We start from the raw sequence: 21,061 nt of genomic DNA, 5'->3' as shown, positions 1-21,061 counted from the left end.
CTGACTGCACAGCACAGCTTATCCAAGGAGCAAAGCATAATGCTAAAATGGCAGCAGTGGTCTTGTATCAAATGCACAGGAGATGTTACCCTGCAACGAAGGCTCCCAGCATAAAGCTCTTTCCTTCACTGTGATGATGGAGAATCACTTTTGTACCTGTATCTTTGGCAAAGAAGATCTATTTCCTCCTCCTACCCTCTGCCAAGTATACTTACTGCACACACACACTCACGTGCACATGTGACGTTCTGCCTCAGAAAGAGGGGAAGTGGGCAAAAGGGCAGGAACAGAAGAAAAACCCACTTTAAGGAAAGAAAAAAGGTGCAAGTTTTTGCAGTTTAGTATTTTAGAAGGTGGGGGGTTGACTTGTAGTTCTGTATCAGTTTGCACCAGTTCAATTCCAAACATTCAGCATACCTTATTATGTTAATATCTTTTTCTTTCAAATTTGCAGTAGTTTTTACATGAGGTCAGTGGTAGATTTTTAAATGTCTTTAAGGGCCATAAACAAAGTCTTGATGCTTTCAGGTAACAATTTTGCAGGTGAAACCATTCTAGGCTTCTGAAAATGGGACTACAGCCATTTCTTTACCACCTAGAGCTCAATACTATTTTTTAATTAAAATAACAATGCTTTGGGCTTCCCTGGTGGTGCAGTGGTTGAGAGTCCGCCTGCTGATGCAGGGGACATGGGTTCGTGCCCCGGTCTGGGAAGATCCCACATGCCGCGGAGCGGCTGGGCCCGTGAGCCATGGCTGCTGAGCCTGCGCGTCCGGAGCCTGTGCTCCGCAACAGGAGAGGCCACAATAGTGAGAGGCCCGCGTACCGCCAAAAAAACAAAACAAAACAAAAAAAACCCAATGCTTTTCTAAAGACCTCTAAAATATACATATAAAACAACTCTGATATTATTTATCACAGGGACCACCAAAATTCTATTCCCAAGACAGATCCTCCAAAATTTTCACAGTACAAAAAAAGTGTGACAATATTACAGGACACAGATGAATGCTATCTTCATTAAACAGCAAAAATTACAAAAATAGGACTACAAACAAATATAGTCGGCTCAGGTGCTGCTAAAAATCTTGATGGGATTTACCTGATTTAAAAATAATTACACATATTTTTTCTTTTACTTACTATATAATACTACAAGGACTGCCCAATTTTAAAAAAACACATGTAATCAAAAATGATAGAAATCTACAAGTTAGTTTTACTTAAGGTTTAATGTATTGTCAGGTCTAAAGTAATGTTCTTAGTACAAACCAGCAAAAATTATTCAGAGCGGATTCCTTTAAACAAGGCCTTTTCTGCTTGGGGAATCCACATTGGGGTAAGTTCCAGGAGTACCCAAATGATTCAGCAGCCAAACAATCATTATATACCAACAAAATAATCTTATCTGCTTCTAAAAGAGGAAACCTCATAACAGGTCATTCAAATATAATTCTATGTACGTTTAAGATGAGAGTAAAGAAAGAGTTAGAAATTTCGGCCTTTTATTTAAACGGAAGGCAACACATTATATACCATAAATATGCTTTAAACAGAAAATATCATACCTTGATTTTAAAGCTTTATATATTGACTGGTCTCGCGAGGCCACTAAAGATTTTGAAGTAAAAGATGCATATAATTAAGCACAATTGACTCTACTTCCGGGAGCATCCCTGGTTAGATTTTAAAAATCCAAAGTCCCGGGCTTCCCTGGTGACGCAGTGGTTGCGAGTCCGCCTGCCGATGCAGGGGACACGGGTTCGTGCCCCGGTCCGGGAAGATGCCACATGCCCCAGAGCGGCTGGGCCGGTGAGCCATGGCTGCTGGGCCTGCGCGTCCGGAGCCTGTGCTCTGCAGCGGGAGGGGCCACAACAGTGAAAGGCCCGCGTAATGCCAAAAAAAAAAAAAAAAAAAAAAATATCCAAAGTCCCAACAACTTGGGCAGTGTTTAGTGGACAGGTTGCATCTTTCCTATTAAATGTCTTTCTTTCAGATAATCGTATCCTTTAAAAATCTAACTTGTTTGACTCAGCCATCCTTCCCTATGCTTTATATCTAAGGAAGACTAATTTTTTTTTTAACTTTTTTTTTTTTTTTTTTTTTTTTTGCGGTATGCGGGCCTCTCACTGTTGTGGCCTCTCCCATTGCGGAGCACAGGCTCCGGACGCGCAGGCTCATCGGCCATGGCTCACGGGCCCAGCCGCTCCGCGGCATGTGGTATCCTCCTGAACCGGGGCACGAACCTGCGTCCCCTGCATCGGCAGGCGGACTCTCAACCCCTGCGCCACCAGGGAAGCCCAGGAAGACTAATTTTTAAAGAAAACATGAAGTGTCTATTTTTGATAATCATTAGTTAGGTAGCACAAAGCTTTCCAATCAGACACCTTATAAGTACAAAATATTAGAAGAAAGGGCAAGGTCAACCTTTGTCCAAATGAACGAAGAAAAGATCTAATTTTTTTGCTATATGTTACTGTATTCAAATGTTACTTTCCCTTACTCTACCCACGAATCCTTCCAACTACCCTATCTATAAAACTAGAGTGGGGGCTTCCCTGGTGGCGCAGTGGTTGAGAGTCCACCTGCCGATGCAGGGGATGCAGGTTCATGCCCCGGTCCGGGAGTGGCTGGGCCCGTGGGCCATGGCCGCTGAGCCTGCACGTCTGGAGCTTGTGCTCTGCAACGGGAGAGGCCACAACAGTGAGAGGCCCGCGTACCGCAAAAAAAAAAAAAAAAAACAAGTGGAGTGGTTGTCTAATTGTCTTATTTTAAAAAAACTAGCTCTAACTTAGATACAGCTGTCTCAGTTGACCTCCAGCGGTGATCCAAGACATGTCATCAACTGTGCAATGACATCAACTGTCTCACATCTGGTAACACTCACAACACAGATGGTGTAGGGAAAGCTATTGTCTTTCCCTTAGGATTAGTGGTGTTCCTATGTTACGGGCAAAAGAGAAATGAATGCAGACCCTAGAGACTCTATCATTGATTTTAAAAATATTAAAATTACAGAAGATATGATTTACCTAGCTGATCAGATCCTTCCAGTAAGGTCAAAGAGGCAACTGAGTTACTGGCTCCATACTGGTTGGTTCAGTAATAAAAGTGATAAAAGTTCTTAACTCTGAGGCTCTGGAAATATAGATAGATAGATAGATGGATGGACAGATAGATAGATAGATAATTCATATTGAATACTTATGTGTATGTCTATCTTTATTCAGGCCAAACTATTCTTATACTCTGCACAAAGCCATCCAAAACCTACCCATATTGGTTGGAAAGCCACTCAAAATGTAGCCTACCTGGAAACATCAACCTTGTTATCTTGCAAAGAGCTGTCTTTAAAGTCACTTTTTTAGGTTAAGGCTCATCTCCTAGAAGATCAGTTAAAATATAAATATTACCTGAGTTCTGTAAAAACTTAGCCCATTAATATCTGCTGAACATACTAGTACATATTATTTTTTCTCAAGTTAGTTAGCTGTTATCTAAAGGAGAGAGAAAAATAGAGCCTGAAAGAATGGGATACAGGAGCCCTGGCCCACTAAAGGAGGCAGATGTGAGGGCATGAACCAGAAGCAACTTTCATAAATCCTGTGGATGCAATCTTGCCTCTGTTTGTGATTAAACTCCTGTGTTATGGGATAAGATGAGCACCCATATGTCATCGGGGTTACTGGAGCTACCTAGAGCAGAGGAGAAGCATCGCTACTCTTGTCCCATTGCTGTTACAGTCTGGAAGGCAGAGACCACATGCTGTAGAATTGGATGGCAGTAAGAGAGAAGACGCGGGGTGCAGAAGAGTGAGACTTCCTTCCCTAATACAAAGCATTTAGGCAAGGGTGTTAGGAAAAAAACACACAAGAGTATGTCTGTGGCACCTGGATGTTGAAATGCTACCTCAAACTGCTATAACATATACCAATATTGCTAGGATAAACTCATTTTGATTAAAAGACTAATAGGCAAGTTCAGAAATAATGATTAGGAGTTTCTAGAGTATAGCCCTCAATAGCAAATAAAAGTAAAAAGACCAGGTGAAGTAATTACAAGGAAAGAAGTCCACAGGTTGGCCAAAAAGAAAAAGGCAAGTTTCGAGATAGGTAGCATTTAGTTGAATACAATAACTGTAATTGTAGCTATTATGTTTATAGTAGTACCAGGCACCAAGTGCTTCATCTGTATAAATTCATTAAATCCTCAAACAACCCTATGAGGTAGGTTCTAGTAACATCACCAGCCACATTTTTTGAATGAAAAAGTAGACTCAGAGAGGTGAAGTAACCAGCTTGAGGCCACCCAGCAAGTAACTGGCAGAGATAGGATTTAAATCCAAGCAGCCTGGCACCAGAGCCCCTGCTCTTAGCCCTGCTATCTCGGCAGTCATTCCTGATGGGCCATGAAAAAACAGGGAGAGGAAGTGAATATAGAAAGAAAAGAAGGAAAGGATTATCCAAAGCATATATAAAGAGAAGCAGAAACAAAATGTATGAGTGAATAACGAAGTAAATCACCCTCTCCACCAGCCGAAAGTATTTTTCATTTTCTTTTTTTTAATCAAAGGTTGAAAAATACTGAATCAAAAAGCTATGAAATTGTTTCACCGAAGTACCAATAAAGCACCAGCCCACATAAGTGACTATTTTCTACTGTACTGGTATTTACTAATTATGCTATACTGCTGTCTCTGATGACAAAATGCCACCGATATTGTCGGTACAGCTAATGAAGTCTCTATTCATAATTTGAAGTCCTAGAATAAGTTTTTGGTTTCATGAAGACTTAAGCTCTAAATTGAAAGTCAATTTTATTGTGGGAATGCCCACTGTTCAAGGTACACAGAGATGATGACATAACTTAAATTTCTATCATCCCAATTAATAGTCTTCTCTTACCTTCTCAACAAAACTGAATACATCATCTGCATGGGATGTTAAGATTTGTACCCAGTGCTTCGTTCAGGAAAGAAGCTGGCCCTTTGGGGTACCAAAAGGCTATCAGAATGTATCAATTTCATAAGCACCACCGATGATGTTAGCGTAGTAATGGTGAGTAGCAATGAGGGGCAACAGAATACAGTTCTGATGAGCCATACCTAGCTCCTTCTGTATGCTGTCAGGGACTCCTGTAATAGTCTTTCTCCTTTTGACTTTCTTCGGTCGTCTTACCAGAGTGTCTGTGTAAATTAGAGACCGCCGAAGGCTGGCCTGGCGATCGAAATTCTCCCCTAATGTAGAGCAGTAGAACAAGCAAAGCAAGGTTATTTTCAAGCAAGGCGACACCATGCACTTTCTTCCAGAAGCTTGTTGTAAAATGATAAGAAGGTATTAATAATGATGTTAGCCAGTCATACGATGATGAATGAATGCTGAAGGGCAAAAAAGGAAGGCAAGCACATTAGCACCATAAGGCTATTTTCCAACTTCCATGTGTGTGTCCTTCCGAAGGAAGCACCTTGAGCTCATTTGCAAATGAGCTGGAGTGGCAAATACAAACTGGTGAATAACACACTGGAAAAGTGATTTTGTGTTCTTTAAAAAACGTATCATTTTGGAAGTACTTTACAAAGGTCTTCTGGTCACTGAAATCACGCTTAACGTCAGTGTGTATGCAGTGCCAGCGATGAATACCTTTGACTCATCTGGTCCTCTCCAGAGACCAATGTAATGTCTTGTCCTATGTGATGAAACAAATCAAGAATTTTGGATGAGGAGCTTTTTCTTCCATCAAGGAGGCTGATAATTTGGATAGACTGTGGTAATTGCTATGGTGTGAGATACAATGATAATGGAAAAGAAAAAGCCTTATAATGATAAAGTACTTTTATCACAATGAGACCCAGAAGCACTGATGTTGTTAAAGCTGAACTGCTTCTTGCCGTTTCTGAATCACTTTTTAAAGCTGATCTAAACTCATTTCAGTTATGTTGAAACCAAACCCAGAATGCCACATCCACAGGACTCTTTTTCTTTCTAGCGTGTAAGCTGTGTGATTAACACATCATGGGAAACCATAAAATAGTAACGTATCAGTTATTGATTGGTCTGCTTTAAATTTATCAGTTTAATTAAAGAAAGTTTTATAGTACTGACCTTGTTAAATGGTTCTTCTCAAAGAGATTTAAAAAAAATACATACACAAAATACATACTTTTATGTTCTAAGAAAAGTATAAAAATTATTCACTCTTTTTAGCAATATTGATGCACATTCAAAGTGGGTATGTTGTAAACAATGTATCTTCTATTTTAATGGGAATAAATTGTGAATAGAACCAATAAGGTTCTAGTCAAAACAGAGGATAAAAGATCTGAATGATCAAAACACATTTCACCTACAAAGCAACAAACTTAGATAAGCACTTGCAAACTTGAAAATGCTCACACTTCTGTTCCTAATGGAGAAAAACAGAAATGACTTAGAGAAGACCCTGAAACGCTGGAAGGTACCATCACTGTGATAAATGGGTCACTATGTACAATAGCATACATGGCGCTTGTAAGGGACAAGTCAGGAGTTCACTGGTCCACTAGTTCCCTGAAGCAGAGGAAAAATATTTTCTTGGATCAAGCCATTAAGAATGGACAGAACATTAACAGATAGCTGCATTTAGTCTCCAGTTTTGCTTCCTAAACCAAAACAAAGATAAACCACCCAAGCTCCAAAGAAATTAAGAAACAAATCATGAAGATGAACATCTAAGACATACACCATTACTGGCGCCGACACTCCATCTTGAATCGTGACCTAAAAGGACGGTCTCCCCCACTGGATTATACATTTCTGGAGGGTAGGGTCCGTAATCATGTACTGTAGCATCGCCTGTGGCATTCAGCTCAATGCCTGATACAAAGCAGTTATTCAGTAAATATCTACTGAATTGAGAGGAATTTAATTATTCCCTTTCATTGAAAAATGGCATTAGTTGGTCATGGTTACTACTTAGAAATCAATTTAGCTAGCTCGAACATCAGTACAAAGGCAGTTTGTAAGAAGTGCTTAAGTATGTTTACCCACTCTATTTATCTTCCAGGTGGAAGAGTTGTTATCCCACATGGCCGACTATGGGACATACTCATATGTACATTTTATTTTAAACATTTTTTTCTCAACTCTTAGAACATGACGAGTCCCACAGGACTATGACTAAAGGGATTAAATTGATTTTCAAGCCAGCAGATCACTGTGCTAATGTTCTACCTCTATGCCTGGCGAGCATCTCTCTGGATTTGAAATAATATATTTATTGGCATTCTTCCCTCTGCTGAACTGTACTGCAAACCAAATAGAAGGTCAATGTTCATCCAAAAAAATGAACACATGACAATGCCCTACAGGAAGCTACATTTTTATTTCAAAAGTCTTCTAGGGCTTTAGAAATATATCGTTTAAAGAGCAGGAAGTTGTATAACCTATGTCAATTCAACCACTAAAAGTAAACATTTTAAATTTAATGCTTATTTATACCGGAATATTAGAAAAACTACTTCTTTATGAAATATGTGTGTATATGTGAACACACGGATCTAGAAAATGGATCAATAAATACATAATTAGGTATTTGCTTTCTACATTTCCAAAAACGTTAACCACTCAGAATTAAACTGCATTTTTTCCTAACTCATACTGCTCATTTGTTTACTGTCATTCACCTTTCCTGTGTGGCATTTTCAAGCCCTCCTTTTAAACTCTATGTAATTCACATCCACTTAGTCGTCACACAGGAGAGAATTAAGTTCAAAGAGACTGACAGTGTCTGCTGTTGTGACAATGTATTTCACTGCAAATTATTCTTTATTCCTGAAACTCTAGTTACTCTGTTTTAAATTTCCTAATTTCACGATAATGCATTTTACCCTAATTCCATTAAGGACTGTCATATTTCATAGCACAATCTTATCTTATAATATTATTTCTGAGGCATTTAATCATATATAATGTAATTACATTTCTGCTGCATTTAATCAATCAAATAATGTAATGCATTATCTTGTAGAAAATATGCACCATGTATTTCATTGAGCAATAAACATTGTACTTCGTTCTGAAACGTAACTACGTATTAAAAATATCTTTAAAATATATGATCTAGGGCTTCCCTGGTGGCGCGGTGGTTGAGAGTCAGCCTGCCGATGCAGGGGACGCGGGTTCACGCCCCGGTCCGGGGGGATCCCGCGTGCCGCGGAGTGGCTGGGCCCGTGAGCCATGGCTGCTGGGCCTGTGCGTCCGGAGCTTGTGCTCCGCAATGGGAGGGGCCACAGCAGTGAGAGGCCCGCGTACCGCAAAAAAAAAAAAAAATAAAAAAATAAAAATAAAATATGATCTAGGTAAATGAGAATCACGCTCAGAAAAATCAATGTTATTTTTATAGAAAATGGAATGAAATGCCATGCTATTCCTTTAAGGCTTAAGTATAGCAAATATGGAAAAATGCACATGGAATTTAAAATAATTCAGGTACTTATTTATTAAATTTCTCTGCAATTCAAAATAGAGTTTTAAATGTAATTTTTAAACATCCTGTAAGGTTTTAAAAAGTTCATCAGTAACTATCAAAATGTTTTCAGTTCCTTACAGAATGTTTTTAGTCCCACCAATGCCATGGCAAAAAGCTTTCTAAGTAGTCAAGAGCAGTTGCCTCAGAAACACAGCAAGGGTGCTATGGGTTTTCATCCTAATTTTTTATGAAAGCTTATCCTTATTGGTCACCTGATTTTTTTTAGGTTCTGGCCCTATAAACCAGGCTTTGTATGGACTGATTATCAATATAACTATCAGTAAACTATTTCTCTTGAACACATAGTCTAATGGCTGAAGCTACTACCTCTTAACGTGTCTATTTTGCATTTTGTACACTCCCCAAACCACTGACCTAGCTTCTCTGCAGGCTATGGAAGTGATAAAGTACAAAAGTTTTGATATCTTTTAACAGTTCTTCTACATTTGTGAAATACTGTCTTTGAACTTTATGTACCTTGTTGTCACTTTAATTATCATAGATGATATTTTTAAATTCAGAAGGAATGGATTTTTATTTGATGGTTATAGAATTCAAATTATGGAGCTCAAGATATAATTTTACCACCCTATTAAGTTTAAAAAAATATATTTATAGTTATTATTAATTCATTTGATATTTTTATTTCAAGTAATTTTTCTCTTTTTCTACTTGAGAAAACAAGAAGGTAAGCAAATCATTCAGAAATATCACTAAAGTGTTATATCTTCACTTCTAAAAATCAGTTAAAATAGCCCTTCAGAAGGTAAACCTAATTTTTTCTTACCCAAGATCACATTTGGAAGATATTCCCATACGGCCAAAATATTTTTAGAAGGCCAATCAATTAAAAGAAACACTTCAGCTGAATGGCTGGACCACTGAGTTCTTTGACATCAACCTTTGATGACATAGAGTCTTCTAATCTAAAAGCAATATATATTTGACATGCACACACATATATATGTTTTAGTATTCCCTTCATTAAACAAAGAGCAGGAAGTCAGACCACAGCTATTTACCTGTGATGTGTAAATGACATGCTAAGAGCATTTAACAAACAAAGAGCCATAGTCATTCTCCCAGAACATTTGGAACCTGTCTGCAGAGCAAAGCATACCAGTTATGTTAATAGGAACTACATCAGCCTGGACTGTTTGGGCCTGCTGTCGCATCTTCTCTTCCGGTGTTGGCAAGGGAAGTGATTTGGTCCAGTTGGTTTGAGTATTAAAGTCAGAGAAGTCACTTGAGGTTGGCGTTTTAGGTCTCCTGGTAGAAAGTCTTTCCTCTTCCGACGAAGAGATAGAACACTGCAGGGGAAAAAAGTGAGAGGAAGCCATAGTATGTATAAATGCTGGCAGAAACATTTAAAAATACATTTCTTTAAAAAAATTTTTTTAACTGATTTGAAGCCATAAAAAAAAAAAAATTGGTCACATTTAGGGACAGAAGCAACGGTTTGCAAGAGACGTGTTCATCACCTTGAGTATGACCCATAATATATATGATTTGCAGAGGCCTTAGTCTCTAAGCCATGAGGACTGCAAAAGGTTTTGCTGACCCACAAAATTTTTTAAGCCTCAATCTCATTTCCTTTAGGCTCTGACCTCAAAGAACAGTTTGAAAATGATAGAGCTTTTGTTGCTCAACTATCTGTGCTCTTCGGAAACCATTTATATGGGGGAAAAAAAATCAGTGTGAAATTGTTAAATTGTAAGAAGCTGACTGAAGCTCTGCTTGGAGCTTATCAAAGTCCCGTGAAAACATTTCTAGCAGTGTCTGTTTTTATACAGATTAACATGCTAACTGGGGAGCCCTCGTCAATACCCTTCTTCCTGTAACATCTTAAAAAGTGTAAGCAAGAAAGTTGTTTTGGCAAGCATTTTATGATGAACTTCACCATGGCTCCAGCAGCTGGTTCTATGACAAGAAAACACCAAGAACTCAAAAGAAATGTGACGGTCTCAGGAACAGCAGCAACAATAACAACAAAAAAGGGTAATTGACTTTTGTTGGGAAATGGCAGGTTATAATCATAATAAACGCTTAAGGACTGCTCTTCAAGTCAAAAGCATTTAAACTAACTACCACCTAAGGCAGTTAAGACAGGTTTTCCTTAAAAATGAAAAGTCAATAAACCTTCCCAAGGGAATTCCTAGAATACTAGCACCCAGGTCGATTCAGCACCCCTCAACCACACAGCCCCCCAAAAGGGTAACTGCTATCCTGACTCCTAACACCCCAGCTTCATTTGCCTGTAATTCAATTTTCTCTAAGGGAAATTATACTGTATTTTCTGTTTCGTGACTTATTTCTTTCATTTAACGTTATGTTTGTGAAGATTTTTCTATCTTTAAAAAGCACGTGTTGGGCTTCCCTGGTGGCGCAGTGGTTGAGAGTCCGCCTGCCGATGCAGGGGACACGGGTTCGTGCCCCAGTCCGGGAGGATCCCACATGCTGCGGAGCGGCTGGGCCCGTGAGCCATGGCCGCTAAGCCTGCGCGTCCGGAGCCTGTGCTCCGCAACGGGAGAGGCCACAACAGTGAGAGGCCCGCGTACCACAAAAAAAAAAAGCATGTGTTGATGCATTTCTGGATTTACCGCAAGTTTCCAAGAGGACATCAGTAAGACATCTACAGAAATGCACTAGTTAGATATCTCAAACAAAAGAACACTGCCATCTCTGTTTACTGCTATTGAATTAACCCTCCTGCAAAATATCTGTATTTATCCTACAACTACTAGCACTCCACAAATCTGAAAAAGACTACACAAGGGCTAATGAAAATGGGATGGTGCGGGGTTAGGGCTCTAGGCTAAGAATCCAAAGACTCAGGTCACTCACTTTACAGTTAATTGATCTTGAAGCTGTTCCTAAACACTGAAGTTTACTTGGCTGTAAAAAAGGACTATCCTCCCTCCCTTCCACACGCCACTAGAGGTATTCGTGAACCTAGTGACATGAGAGCTGTGGGAAAGGCATCGTGGAAATAAAAATATAAATCATAGGAACAGACATCTCGATATTTGAGACTTTATATTATTAGTGTATAAAATGATAACCTAGTTTCTTTGCCACCTAAGGAAAACGTGAAATGTGTGTAATTAAACTGACAATATACTCAATTTATAATGAGCATATGTTACTGACATCCTATGATGATACTAAATTGCACCGTATCTATTCATATTTGATCCAACACTGGTCAAAATGATCACAACTCCTACAGATCCTTGAGAGGCAATCAAAGGGATTTTTGAATCAGCAGCAGCTAAGCCATGCCGATGTAAATCAATTATTTCTATCCTTTTTGCAGTTGTGACACTCGCGTTGGGTTTGATTTATAATACTCATGATCTACCCTATGTTGCAGATACACAAATTAAAATTAATTTTATTTGAGAATTTCATGCAGTTTGTGTAAAGGTCACATGTCTGAAGTTGAATCTCAGTTTAGTAAATTAGGTTACTCTGATTTTCTGATATCTATACACAGAAATAATTTTTCAGGCAACTTTGAAATATAGCACAAATTTTAAAGGCCATAAGAAGCAAATCCTAATCAAAAAGGTCTGAAAGAAAGAAAAGTAAAGCTTCAGCTTGATGGAGAATAAATAGCATGGTGACACCCTACAGAGAGGGCTCCCTTTTCCGTGTCACGTCTGCCGAGGGAGGGGGAGAAGCACTGTTCTGTGGTCTGTATTTGGCTCAATGGGGCTCATCAGCCTTAGTAACCTGCCTTCCTTTCAGTTGACTGAGAGTGTCAGAATTGAAAACTGTCACAGTGCAATAGTACTTCAGTTCAGCCTCGTTGCCATGGGATGATGACCAGGGACCGCTCCAGTATGACAAGTGACGAAGATCATCTTTTTTTTTTTGCGGTACGCGGGCCTCTCACTGCTGTGGCCTCTCCGGTTGCGGAGCACAGGCTCCGGACGCGCAGGCTCAGCGGCCATGGCTCATGGGCCCAGCCACTCCGTGGCACGTGGGATCCTCCCGGACCGGGGCACGAGCCCATGTCCCCTGCATCGGCAGGCGGACTGTCAACCAATGCGCCACCAGGGAAGCCCTAAGATCATCTATTTTATAAAGTGATCCCTTCCTTTGCAAGAAAACTTCCGACACATGCAGGTCACAGATAAAGTTATATGCAAATGGGACTGTTATACAGTGCCACAATCTACTAAAGAGAAATAAAAAACCAGGATGGTACAACTTCCAGAATGATCTGACTCCCATCCTTCTCAGCATTTATAAATGCAGCAGGGGAACAGGAGAAACCTCAATCATCTCAATGGCCGAACACATCACAATTACTCCGTTAAGATGGATACTGTAATGCTCTGGATTATTACCTTAGCCTCTTAACTGGTCTCCATGCTCTGACCTTGTTGGCCACCCTCCCCTTCTCCCCACCGCCCCTTTAATAGTCTACTGCTCAACACAGAAGCCAGAGGGATCCTTTTAAAATATGTCAGATCCACATATACACTACCAAACGTAAGGCAGACAGCTAGTGGGAAGCAGCCGCATAGCACAGGGAGATCAGCTCGGTGCTGTGTGACCACCTAGAGGGGTGGGATAGGGAGGGTGGGAGGGAGGGAGACGCAAGAGGGAGGGGATATGGGGATATATGTATACACATAGCTGATTCACTGTGTTATACAGCAGCAACTAACACAACAATGTAAAGCAATTATACTCCAAAAAAGATGTTTAAAATAAATAAATAAATAAAATATGTCAGATCATGGCTGCTCCTGTGTATCCTTACTATAACCTACAAGACCCAACATGACCTATGAACTGGCCCACTGCTACCTCTGACCTCATCTTCTACTATTCTATCCCTTATTTATTCTACTCCAGCCTCACCATCCTCCATCCAGTTCCTTGTACAAACCAAGCACTCTCTTGCCTCAGGGCCTTCGCACTTGCTCTTCCCTTAGACATCCTCACAGATAGCACCTTCTTATTCTTCAGGTGCTTAGTCAAGAGTCCCCTTCTTGTTGAGGTCTTACCTGTCCACTTGCCTAAAATTTCAACTCCTCCCCAATATTTTATATCCCCCTTCTCAGCTTTCTTTTTTCTCTTCAGTACATATCACCAGTGTGCATATATTTTAGTTATTCACCTTGTTTGTCTCTCCCATGAGAATGTAAGTTTCAGAAGGCTTTAAATCAGAATTGCATAGAGAGCTATTTCACAATTTAGCTAAAAAAGGGGGTCACCATTTAGTAACTGATTGTTCAATGCCTTGCCCTGGGTTACAGGCTTTATAGGAATTGGTACCTCATTTAATCTTCACAGCATTAGCCTTGTTTTGTAAATAAGGAAATGGAGTAAAGCAACTTCACTTTTGGGAACTTCACAAGTGGGCAACTGGGACTAGAACCCACGTGTGCCCTCTAAGCTTCTGCTGTCAAACAGTGTAAAATAACAACTTGGCAATAAATTACTAGGTTTTCTATCTAAAATTAAAATCTCCGGACTTCCCCGGTGGCACAGTGGTTAAGAATCTGCCTGCCAATGCAGGAGCCATGGGTTCAATCCCTGGTCTGGGAAGATTCCACATGCCGGGGAGCAACTAAGCCTGTGCACCACAAATACTGAAGCCTGTGCGCTCTAGGGCCCACAAGCCACAACTACTGAGCCCGCGTGCTGCAACTATTGAAGCCGGCATGTCTACAGCCCATGCTCCACAACAAGAGGAGCCACCGCAACGAGAAGCCCGCGCACCGCAATGAAGAGTAGCCCCCAGTCGCTGCAACTAGAGAAAGCCCGTGCGCAGCAACGAAGATCCAACACAGCCAAAAATAAATAAAATAAAAATAAAATCTCCATGTATATCTCTGAATAAGAACAAAACCTTTAAAAAAGCTAGAGTAAAGTCAACAGTGTGGTGTAGCAGGTGGAACACTACACTCTGGAGTAAAAAACAGTAAGTATCATCATGCTGGCTCTGTCATTTACCAGCTGTATGTTTTGAGCAACTCAAGCTCCCTGTGTTGAGAACAGAATAACTTAAATAGCGTCACCATGCTTCATGTTAAGGGATCCCTCGGTACAGGGTAAATTATTTTTTTAAATATTGAGTTTAAAGTGGTCTTGCTTTCAGAACTTAAATGCAGTTTTAAAAACTGTAAATTGATCAGTAATGTTCATTAACACCCCATATCCTTATCCTGGAAGGAATGGACAGTCACAAATGAAACATAAGAAACCTCGATTTCTTGTGTCAAATTGCTTAATTCACAAAGGGAGATCACCTGCCATACCAGCAGTTGTTTTGTGAATTTTGGATGCTGTTAAGTCCTGCATTTCAGAGACTACTAGGTCCTGTCTGGAAATCAGACAAGCTCCCACCAGATGGATGGTGGGGCCTGAAACATGGTCTCTTTGGCAGACGGCCAAGTTACCAAAAAGTGGGCTTAGCTATGAAACACATGTGCCCACCCAGGCTTTTTTTTTTTTTTTTTTTTTTTTTTTAAATCTGCTATGCTTTTAAAAATTAGAAAACCTGGGCTTCCCTGGTGGCACAGTGGTTGGGAGTCTGCCTGCTAATGCAGGGGACACCAGTTCAAGCCCTGGTCTGGGAGGATCCCACATGCCGCGGAGCGACTAGGTCCGTGAGCCACAGCTACTGAGCCTGCGCGTCTGGAGCCTGTGCTCCGCAACGAGAGGGGCCGCGATAGTGAGAGGCCCGCGCACCGCGATGAAGAGTGGCCCCCGCTTGCCACAACTAGAGAAAGCCCTTGCACAGAAACGAAGACCCAACACAGCAAAAATAAATAAATTAAAAAAAATTAGAAAACCTAATTGTAGTCAGAGTTAAAGTTAGCATTCATTTAGCAATTATTACATAAAAATAGATACAGAACAGATGAAACTATATAGAGCACCATTTAAGAGGAAAACCACATACATTCCGGTCCTTTTTACAGGACACTTACTTAGTCGATGGTGTTTTTCTCTCCAGAATTAAATCTTTCTTGGGTCAACTCTTTCTTTTTAAAGATTCTAGATAGTTTTATAAGGTGCCAAAATGTCTGGAGTCTTTTTTGGCTATATGCTTCTTCCACCGTCAATACACTGAGACACAAGACATCCTGACTTCATTCTCTTCTCTCCTTATTCCTCCCCCCGGGCTCCCTGGGCCCTGGACCCAACAACAAAAACCAAGGGTAGTGGTCTGGGGGGATCCACACAGAAGCACAGTTCATGGCCCATCAAGCAGCTCCACGATGGCCAGGAGGTGGTTTCCACATTCACATTATTAAATAATTTCAATTGTTCCTTCTCTCCTACTCAGTATATTACCACAAACCTAGCCTCTTTATCATGGGCTCTAAACTTTCTTACCCTGTACTGAATTAAAATATTTTGGATTTAAACGATCACATATTAAGTGAACCTAAATGTTCAAAGTGATAATGTAATTTCCTACTTTTAACGACCTTTTATTATAATAAATCATATATACAAAATAACATGAATTTTTAAGACCCTACTACCCAACTCATGACTTAAAATAGTACCAAAAAACTGCATCCACCCCAAACTTTTCCCTGCTTCCCCCAAGGTAACCACTCTCCTGAATTCTATGTTATTTATCATTCCCTAAATTGTTGTTATGTGTGTGCATAAATATGTCTAAATTACATATTTAGACTTGCTTGACTTTATAAAAATGGTACCATTCTCTTTGTAGCGTTATTCACTTACCGTTGTTTCGAAGACATACCCATGTTGTTGTATGAGCTACAGTTAATCCATTTCACTGAAGCCTACATTCCATTCTAATACATTTATTTATCCACTCTTTTACTGATGGATGATGGGTTGAAAAAGATGTTCTTCCTATTATCTCAACAATTCAAAACTCCCCTAAAAGAGTAGTTAGCAGGAAAGAGCGGCAGCTAAGCCTCAATTCCGCATACACTCATTGTTTGAGGGAAAACAGGGGCTGTGGAGTCACAGATTTGGGTTTTAATCCTAGTTCACTTTTGGGGGTGAAGGGTGTGTTCACTATCTTGATTGTGGTGATGGTCTCCTGTATGTATCAATATGTCAAAACTTATTAAATTGTATACTTTAAAGACGTGTACTTTACTTTATGTAAATTATACCACATAATGTTCTTTTTAAAAAGAGAGAGAGAACTCTGTTTCAGGGTTTAAAAGCTATGTGATCTTAAGCAAGTGGAGTAATCCCTCCACAGATGCACAGATGCATCTGTGACATGCGCACAATGCAGGCTACCTTGCATGGCTGCAGTAAGTATTAAGTAGACACACACAGCACCGAGCCCAGCCTCTGAGCTTTTCTTTGTGCCAGGTGCTTGGCTCCATACTGGGAATAAGAGATCAACACAGTGAGAATGCTGTGTGTCTGTCCCCCCGTCCTGCCCCAGTCTAGAATGGAGGGCAGATATGAATACAGCCCATTCCAATTTAATGGGATGTGTGTAGCAAGAGAAACCGGAACAAGTTATGGGAGACAGCCTCACTGTTTGAATGCATAAAGGTCTGGAAACGACAGACCCCAATCTTCCCACCCTGCCTGCAAAGGTGCAGAGTAACAAGGGCCACAGACTGCACAGCAGTGAACACAAGGAGCCAGCAAAGACTCCCCTGTGCTTCCACTGTGTCCTCCTGAAACTGCTCACCCAGAGAGACCCAGTGAGAAGTGACTGTATCTAGGATCGTCGTAAAGGTTTTCTAGATGGTAAGTTACCCTAGGCTAGGGGCCCTGTCTGTATACTGAGACCAAGCAGGACTTAAGTGGTCTTTGAAAACAACAGCATGAATGAATGAACATCAGACAAGTCAAAAATAGAAGGAAAAATGACAACGGCAGGCATAATGTGAAGGCACTGGGTAATTTAGTAATCTTGCCCTTTTATTTCACCAATATGGTTCAATGAAAAGAAATGAAATATAAGGTGAGAAGCCCTGGGTCATGTTCTCTGACTCATTCTGGCTATGTGACCTTCTTGGGAAAGTAATTTCATATATCTGAGTCTCAGTTTCCAGATGGTTACAATGATAGTAATAATTATTAAAGTACCTATTTCATGGGAGTTCTTGTGAAAATGAGATATAATTTTGAAAAAGTTCTAAAGCATTTTACTATCATTATAAAGTTAGTACCAGTATAACCACTGGTAGTTCTACACGTAGATAACCTGTGAAGACACAATCAGATATTTTTTAGTAATTGCTGAAACCTCTCAAATTCCTTGCCTTAGGTAGGAAATTCTATGTGGGTGGAATAAAAGACTCAGAGTGACTGAAAGAGTGGCCAATTTTCATAAAACCAGACAGTTTATAAGACACTAGTCATCATCATTTGAGCATATACTATGCACCAGGCACCATGCTTACGGATCTTACAAACCTTAATTCACTTCAACCTCACAATCATCCTCAAGGTGGGTGAGGTAATCATGCAATTTATTATCAAAACCAGAACACCTCTGAGAGTGAAAGGGGTGCTTTGAATCATCACACAGAACAGCAGCTGTAAACCAGACTGTCCTGAGCAAAACCAGAACATGTCGTTTATGACTCTTCACAGTTGAGGAAACTGAAGCTCACAGAGGGAAGCAATTTGCCAAGGCCACCAGCTTCAACAGGTGGAAAAGCTGCCCCGGACCGGTGCTCTGAAGCATCACTTTATACAAGCCTCCTCCATGTGCAGTCACAGAGTAAGGCTACTGTCCTTCTGTCGTCTTCTAAGTCCTCCTCCAGTCTAAATATCTCTTATCAGTGAAGACTAAAACAGAACCTGAGATGCCAGTTCAAAGAAAAACAGAAACTAGAAAAGAAAGTTTCTGTTTCTCTCAATACCATTAGAGCCAACGATTTATTGCCACAATCCCAGTCTAATTTATCTGTTTGGGGGGGAATTTTATGCAAGAGATTGAGTAATGACTGACATTCTTTCTGCTGAGACAATGGGGCCTCTATGAATGTTTCCTTGATTCAGTGAAGATATTCATCAAACATAACCTCCAGCAATGGCAGTTGGAGAAATGCCTTCTCAAGGAAGTGTTCTGTCATCTATAACTGAATTTTCTTCAAATACCTGAATAACCTCTTTGGTAGTACCTGGTACACACGGAAAACTGAAAGAACAAAAAAATGTCAAGGCTAGGACAATACTAAAGCAATGCCTCACTCTTTGATTTTACAGTTGAATAAAAAGGTATTTTGTGAGATTTCTGAATCTCTTTGCAGACAGCATTTTTCATGCAGCATGTTTACTATTTAATGATATACATAACATATATAGTTGGAAATATTTCAAGCAATTTCTTTTCTTGCTACACTACACCACTACTTTGAAAGATGTATGTGGATATCATTAGCAAAATACCTTTCACCACACCATAAACACAAGTCCTACTTGGGAAATGTTTTGCATTAGGATAATTATTCTGGAACAATTAGCCAGAAAAAATAACCAAAACAGATGTCCCCTAAGTTTTCTGTTCTAATTTATGTCCTTAAATTTGCCCTATTAGCAACTCTCATTTTAGGAGAGTGCTTCTATCCTAAGCACATAATAGATGCTTAATTATTTCTTGAATGCAAGTTACGTGCTTTTCATCCTAATTTTGCTTTCAGACCATTTTTTGTCCCTTAAGCATTTGTTAACTTACCTGTCCCTTCTTCTCTATAGTTCACTGCTCTCCTCACCATAGCCCCACCTCCACTGCCCACCTGGAAATACAAAGTGAAGGGTTTCCCCAGTAGAATTTTCCCTCGAAACAGTTGGGATCATGTTTAAAATGATCCCAACTGTTAGAATGACATTTAAGGACATGACTGTAGTTAGGGGTCTTGGTCTTAACGTGGAGAACATAAGATGTTAGCTTGGAGCCCCTCGTAACAGTTAATGGATTCCCACCTGATCTCAAATGCCAACTTCATCATATACTAAATCCCTAAAGATTTAGGTCTACTCCTGGACTTTACAGTCTGTTTTTAATATTCTGTCCTATTGGTCTGTATATCCAGGTGCCACACTGGAGTGATTCTTGACTCTTTATGTCTTAATACCTGGTCAGGCCGGTTCTCCTTCCCCCACCACTGCTCTTCTGTTTTACAGCTTTCCCAGGTAGGAAACTTGGACTCAGTTTCTCCAGTCCTCGCCCTCCTCCTCCCAGCCCCTAAAATAACTCCAAATGAAAACAGAACAAAACTACTCAACTTTTTACAGTAAGTCCCCTACATATGAATCTTCAAGTTGCGAACTTTCAAAGATGCGAACCGTGTTCACATGTCCAATCACTTAAGTCACATATCTGGCGTACACTGTCACATGCGTGCATCCTCCACAAGTGCTTATGCTTTTGTGTACTTTACTGTGCAGTACTGTATAGAGTAGGGTAGTACAGTATCTTTATTTCAAGCCCAGGTTGTCCGGAAACAAGCGTAAAAGCAGCGGTGATGTAGCCGGTACCATACTGTACTTTTCAAGGACTATACTGTAATATTAAATATGTTTTCTTTATTTTTTGTGTTTTTTTTATACGTATTGTGTGAAAAGTATTGTAAACCTATTACAGTACAGTACTATATAGCCGATTGTGTTAGCTGGGTACCTAGGCTAACTTTGCTGGACTTACGAACACACTGGACTTACGAACATGCTCTCGGAACAGAACTCGTTAATATGTAGGGCACTTACTGTATTGGTATTGTGTTAATTTTTAAAATTAACTTGGGCAGAAGTACAGCTCCGATCTTAGAGAACAATTTTCCACTCACCACTTTCTAGATGAAGAAATTAATGCCTTGAAGGCCCAAGTGATACATCCAAAGAAATGCAGCAAGAGGCAGAGCTAACGCTTGAAATTTGTCTCCTTAACTCCTAGAATAACACCATCTCTTAACTTTAGCTTTTAACTTCCCCCTTCCTCACCATTCACAGCCACTCTTTGGATCTCGAGGTCCGCAGGACTTCTTGCCTGTTGCAGTAGTCTATAAATGTTCTTCTTACACACCTCACCCTCTCCCAACCCCTTCCCCATTTCGTGACTGCCCAAGTCAGAAGAATTTCTCTTTCAAATGTCACTATATGACAAACATTTATTGCATCATGTTAATATATGTAAAAGTTTTCATTCTGGTGAGTTCTCCCTACCTGAGAGCTCTAAGTTTCTTGAGGCAAGTACAGATATCTTATTAATCTTCGCATTTTGTAGTAGCAGGTAAATGCTATATACATTAAGAAACATTTATTCACTGGCTGCTGCTTCTTCCTGGAATGTCCTTCTCCAAGATTTCTGCATGGCTCACTCTTTTAATCCCAATCACCTCTTTGCTCAGGAAGGCCTATCCCTTTAATTTAAAATTGCAACCTCTTGTTCTGTTTTATTTTACTCTACAGCACACGTCACTTAGTACAGCATCATTGCTTATTTATTCTCGGTGTCTCACCATCAAATCAAAGCACCATCAAGGACGAGTATTTCCTTTGTTTGCTTCATTGTTACATCACCAGCACCTAGAAGAGTCGCTGGCACACAGAAGACGCTTAATAACTA

At 40.1% G+C, this 21,061-nt stretch overlaps 1 protein-coding gene across 6 annotated transcripts in view; it reads right to left on the bottom strand.

Moving 5' to 3' along the window:
• Positions 1-21,061, bottom strand: part of NHSL1 (NHS like 1) — a 237,961-nt gene that overhangs the window by 12,508 nt on the left and 204,392 nt on the right. For 4 of the 6 annotated variants that reach the window (XM_060029892.1, XM_060029893.1, XM_060029897.1 and 1 more), the window contains exons 4-5: positions 9,626-9,815; positions 5,105-5,236 (exon numbers count right to left, since the gene is read on the bottom strand). In XM_060029892.1, coding sequence (XP_059885875.1) covers positions 5,105-5,236; positions 9,626-9,815 — 322 coding nt within the window. The remainder of the gene's footprint in view (positions 1-5,104; positions 5,237-9,625; positions 9,816-21,061) is intronic. The other 2 variants (XM_060029894.1, XM_060029895.1) reach the window with 1 other exon arrangement.

This window comes from Delphinus delphis, chromosome 14 (genome assembly GCF_949987515.2).
Source record: "Delphinus delphis chromosome 14, mDelDel1.2, whole genome shotgun sequence".
NCBI classification, from domain to species: Eukaryota; Metazoa; Chordata; class Mammalia; order Artiodactyla; family Delphinidae; genus Delphinus; species Delphinus delphis.
The sequence above is the reverse complement of the archived record's forward strand: the minus strand, read 5'-3'. Positions and strand labels throughout refer to the sequence as shown.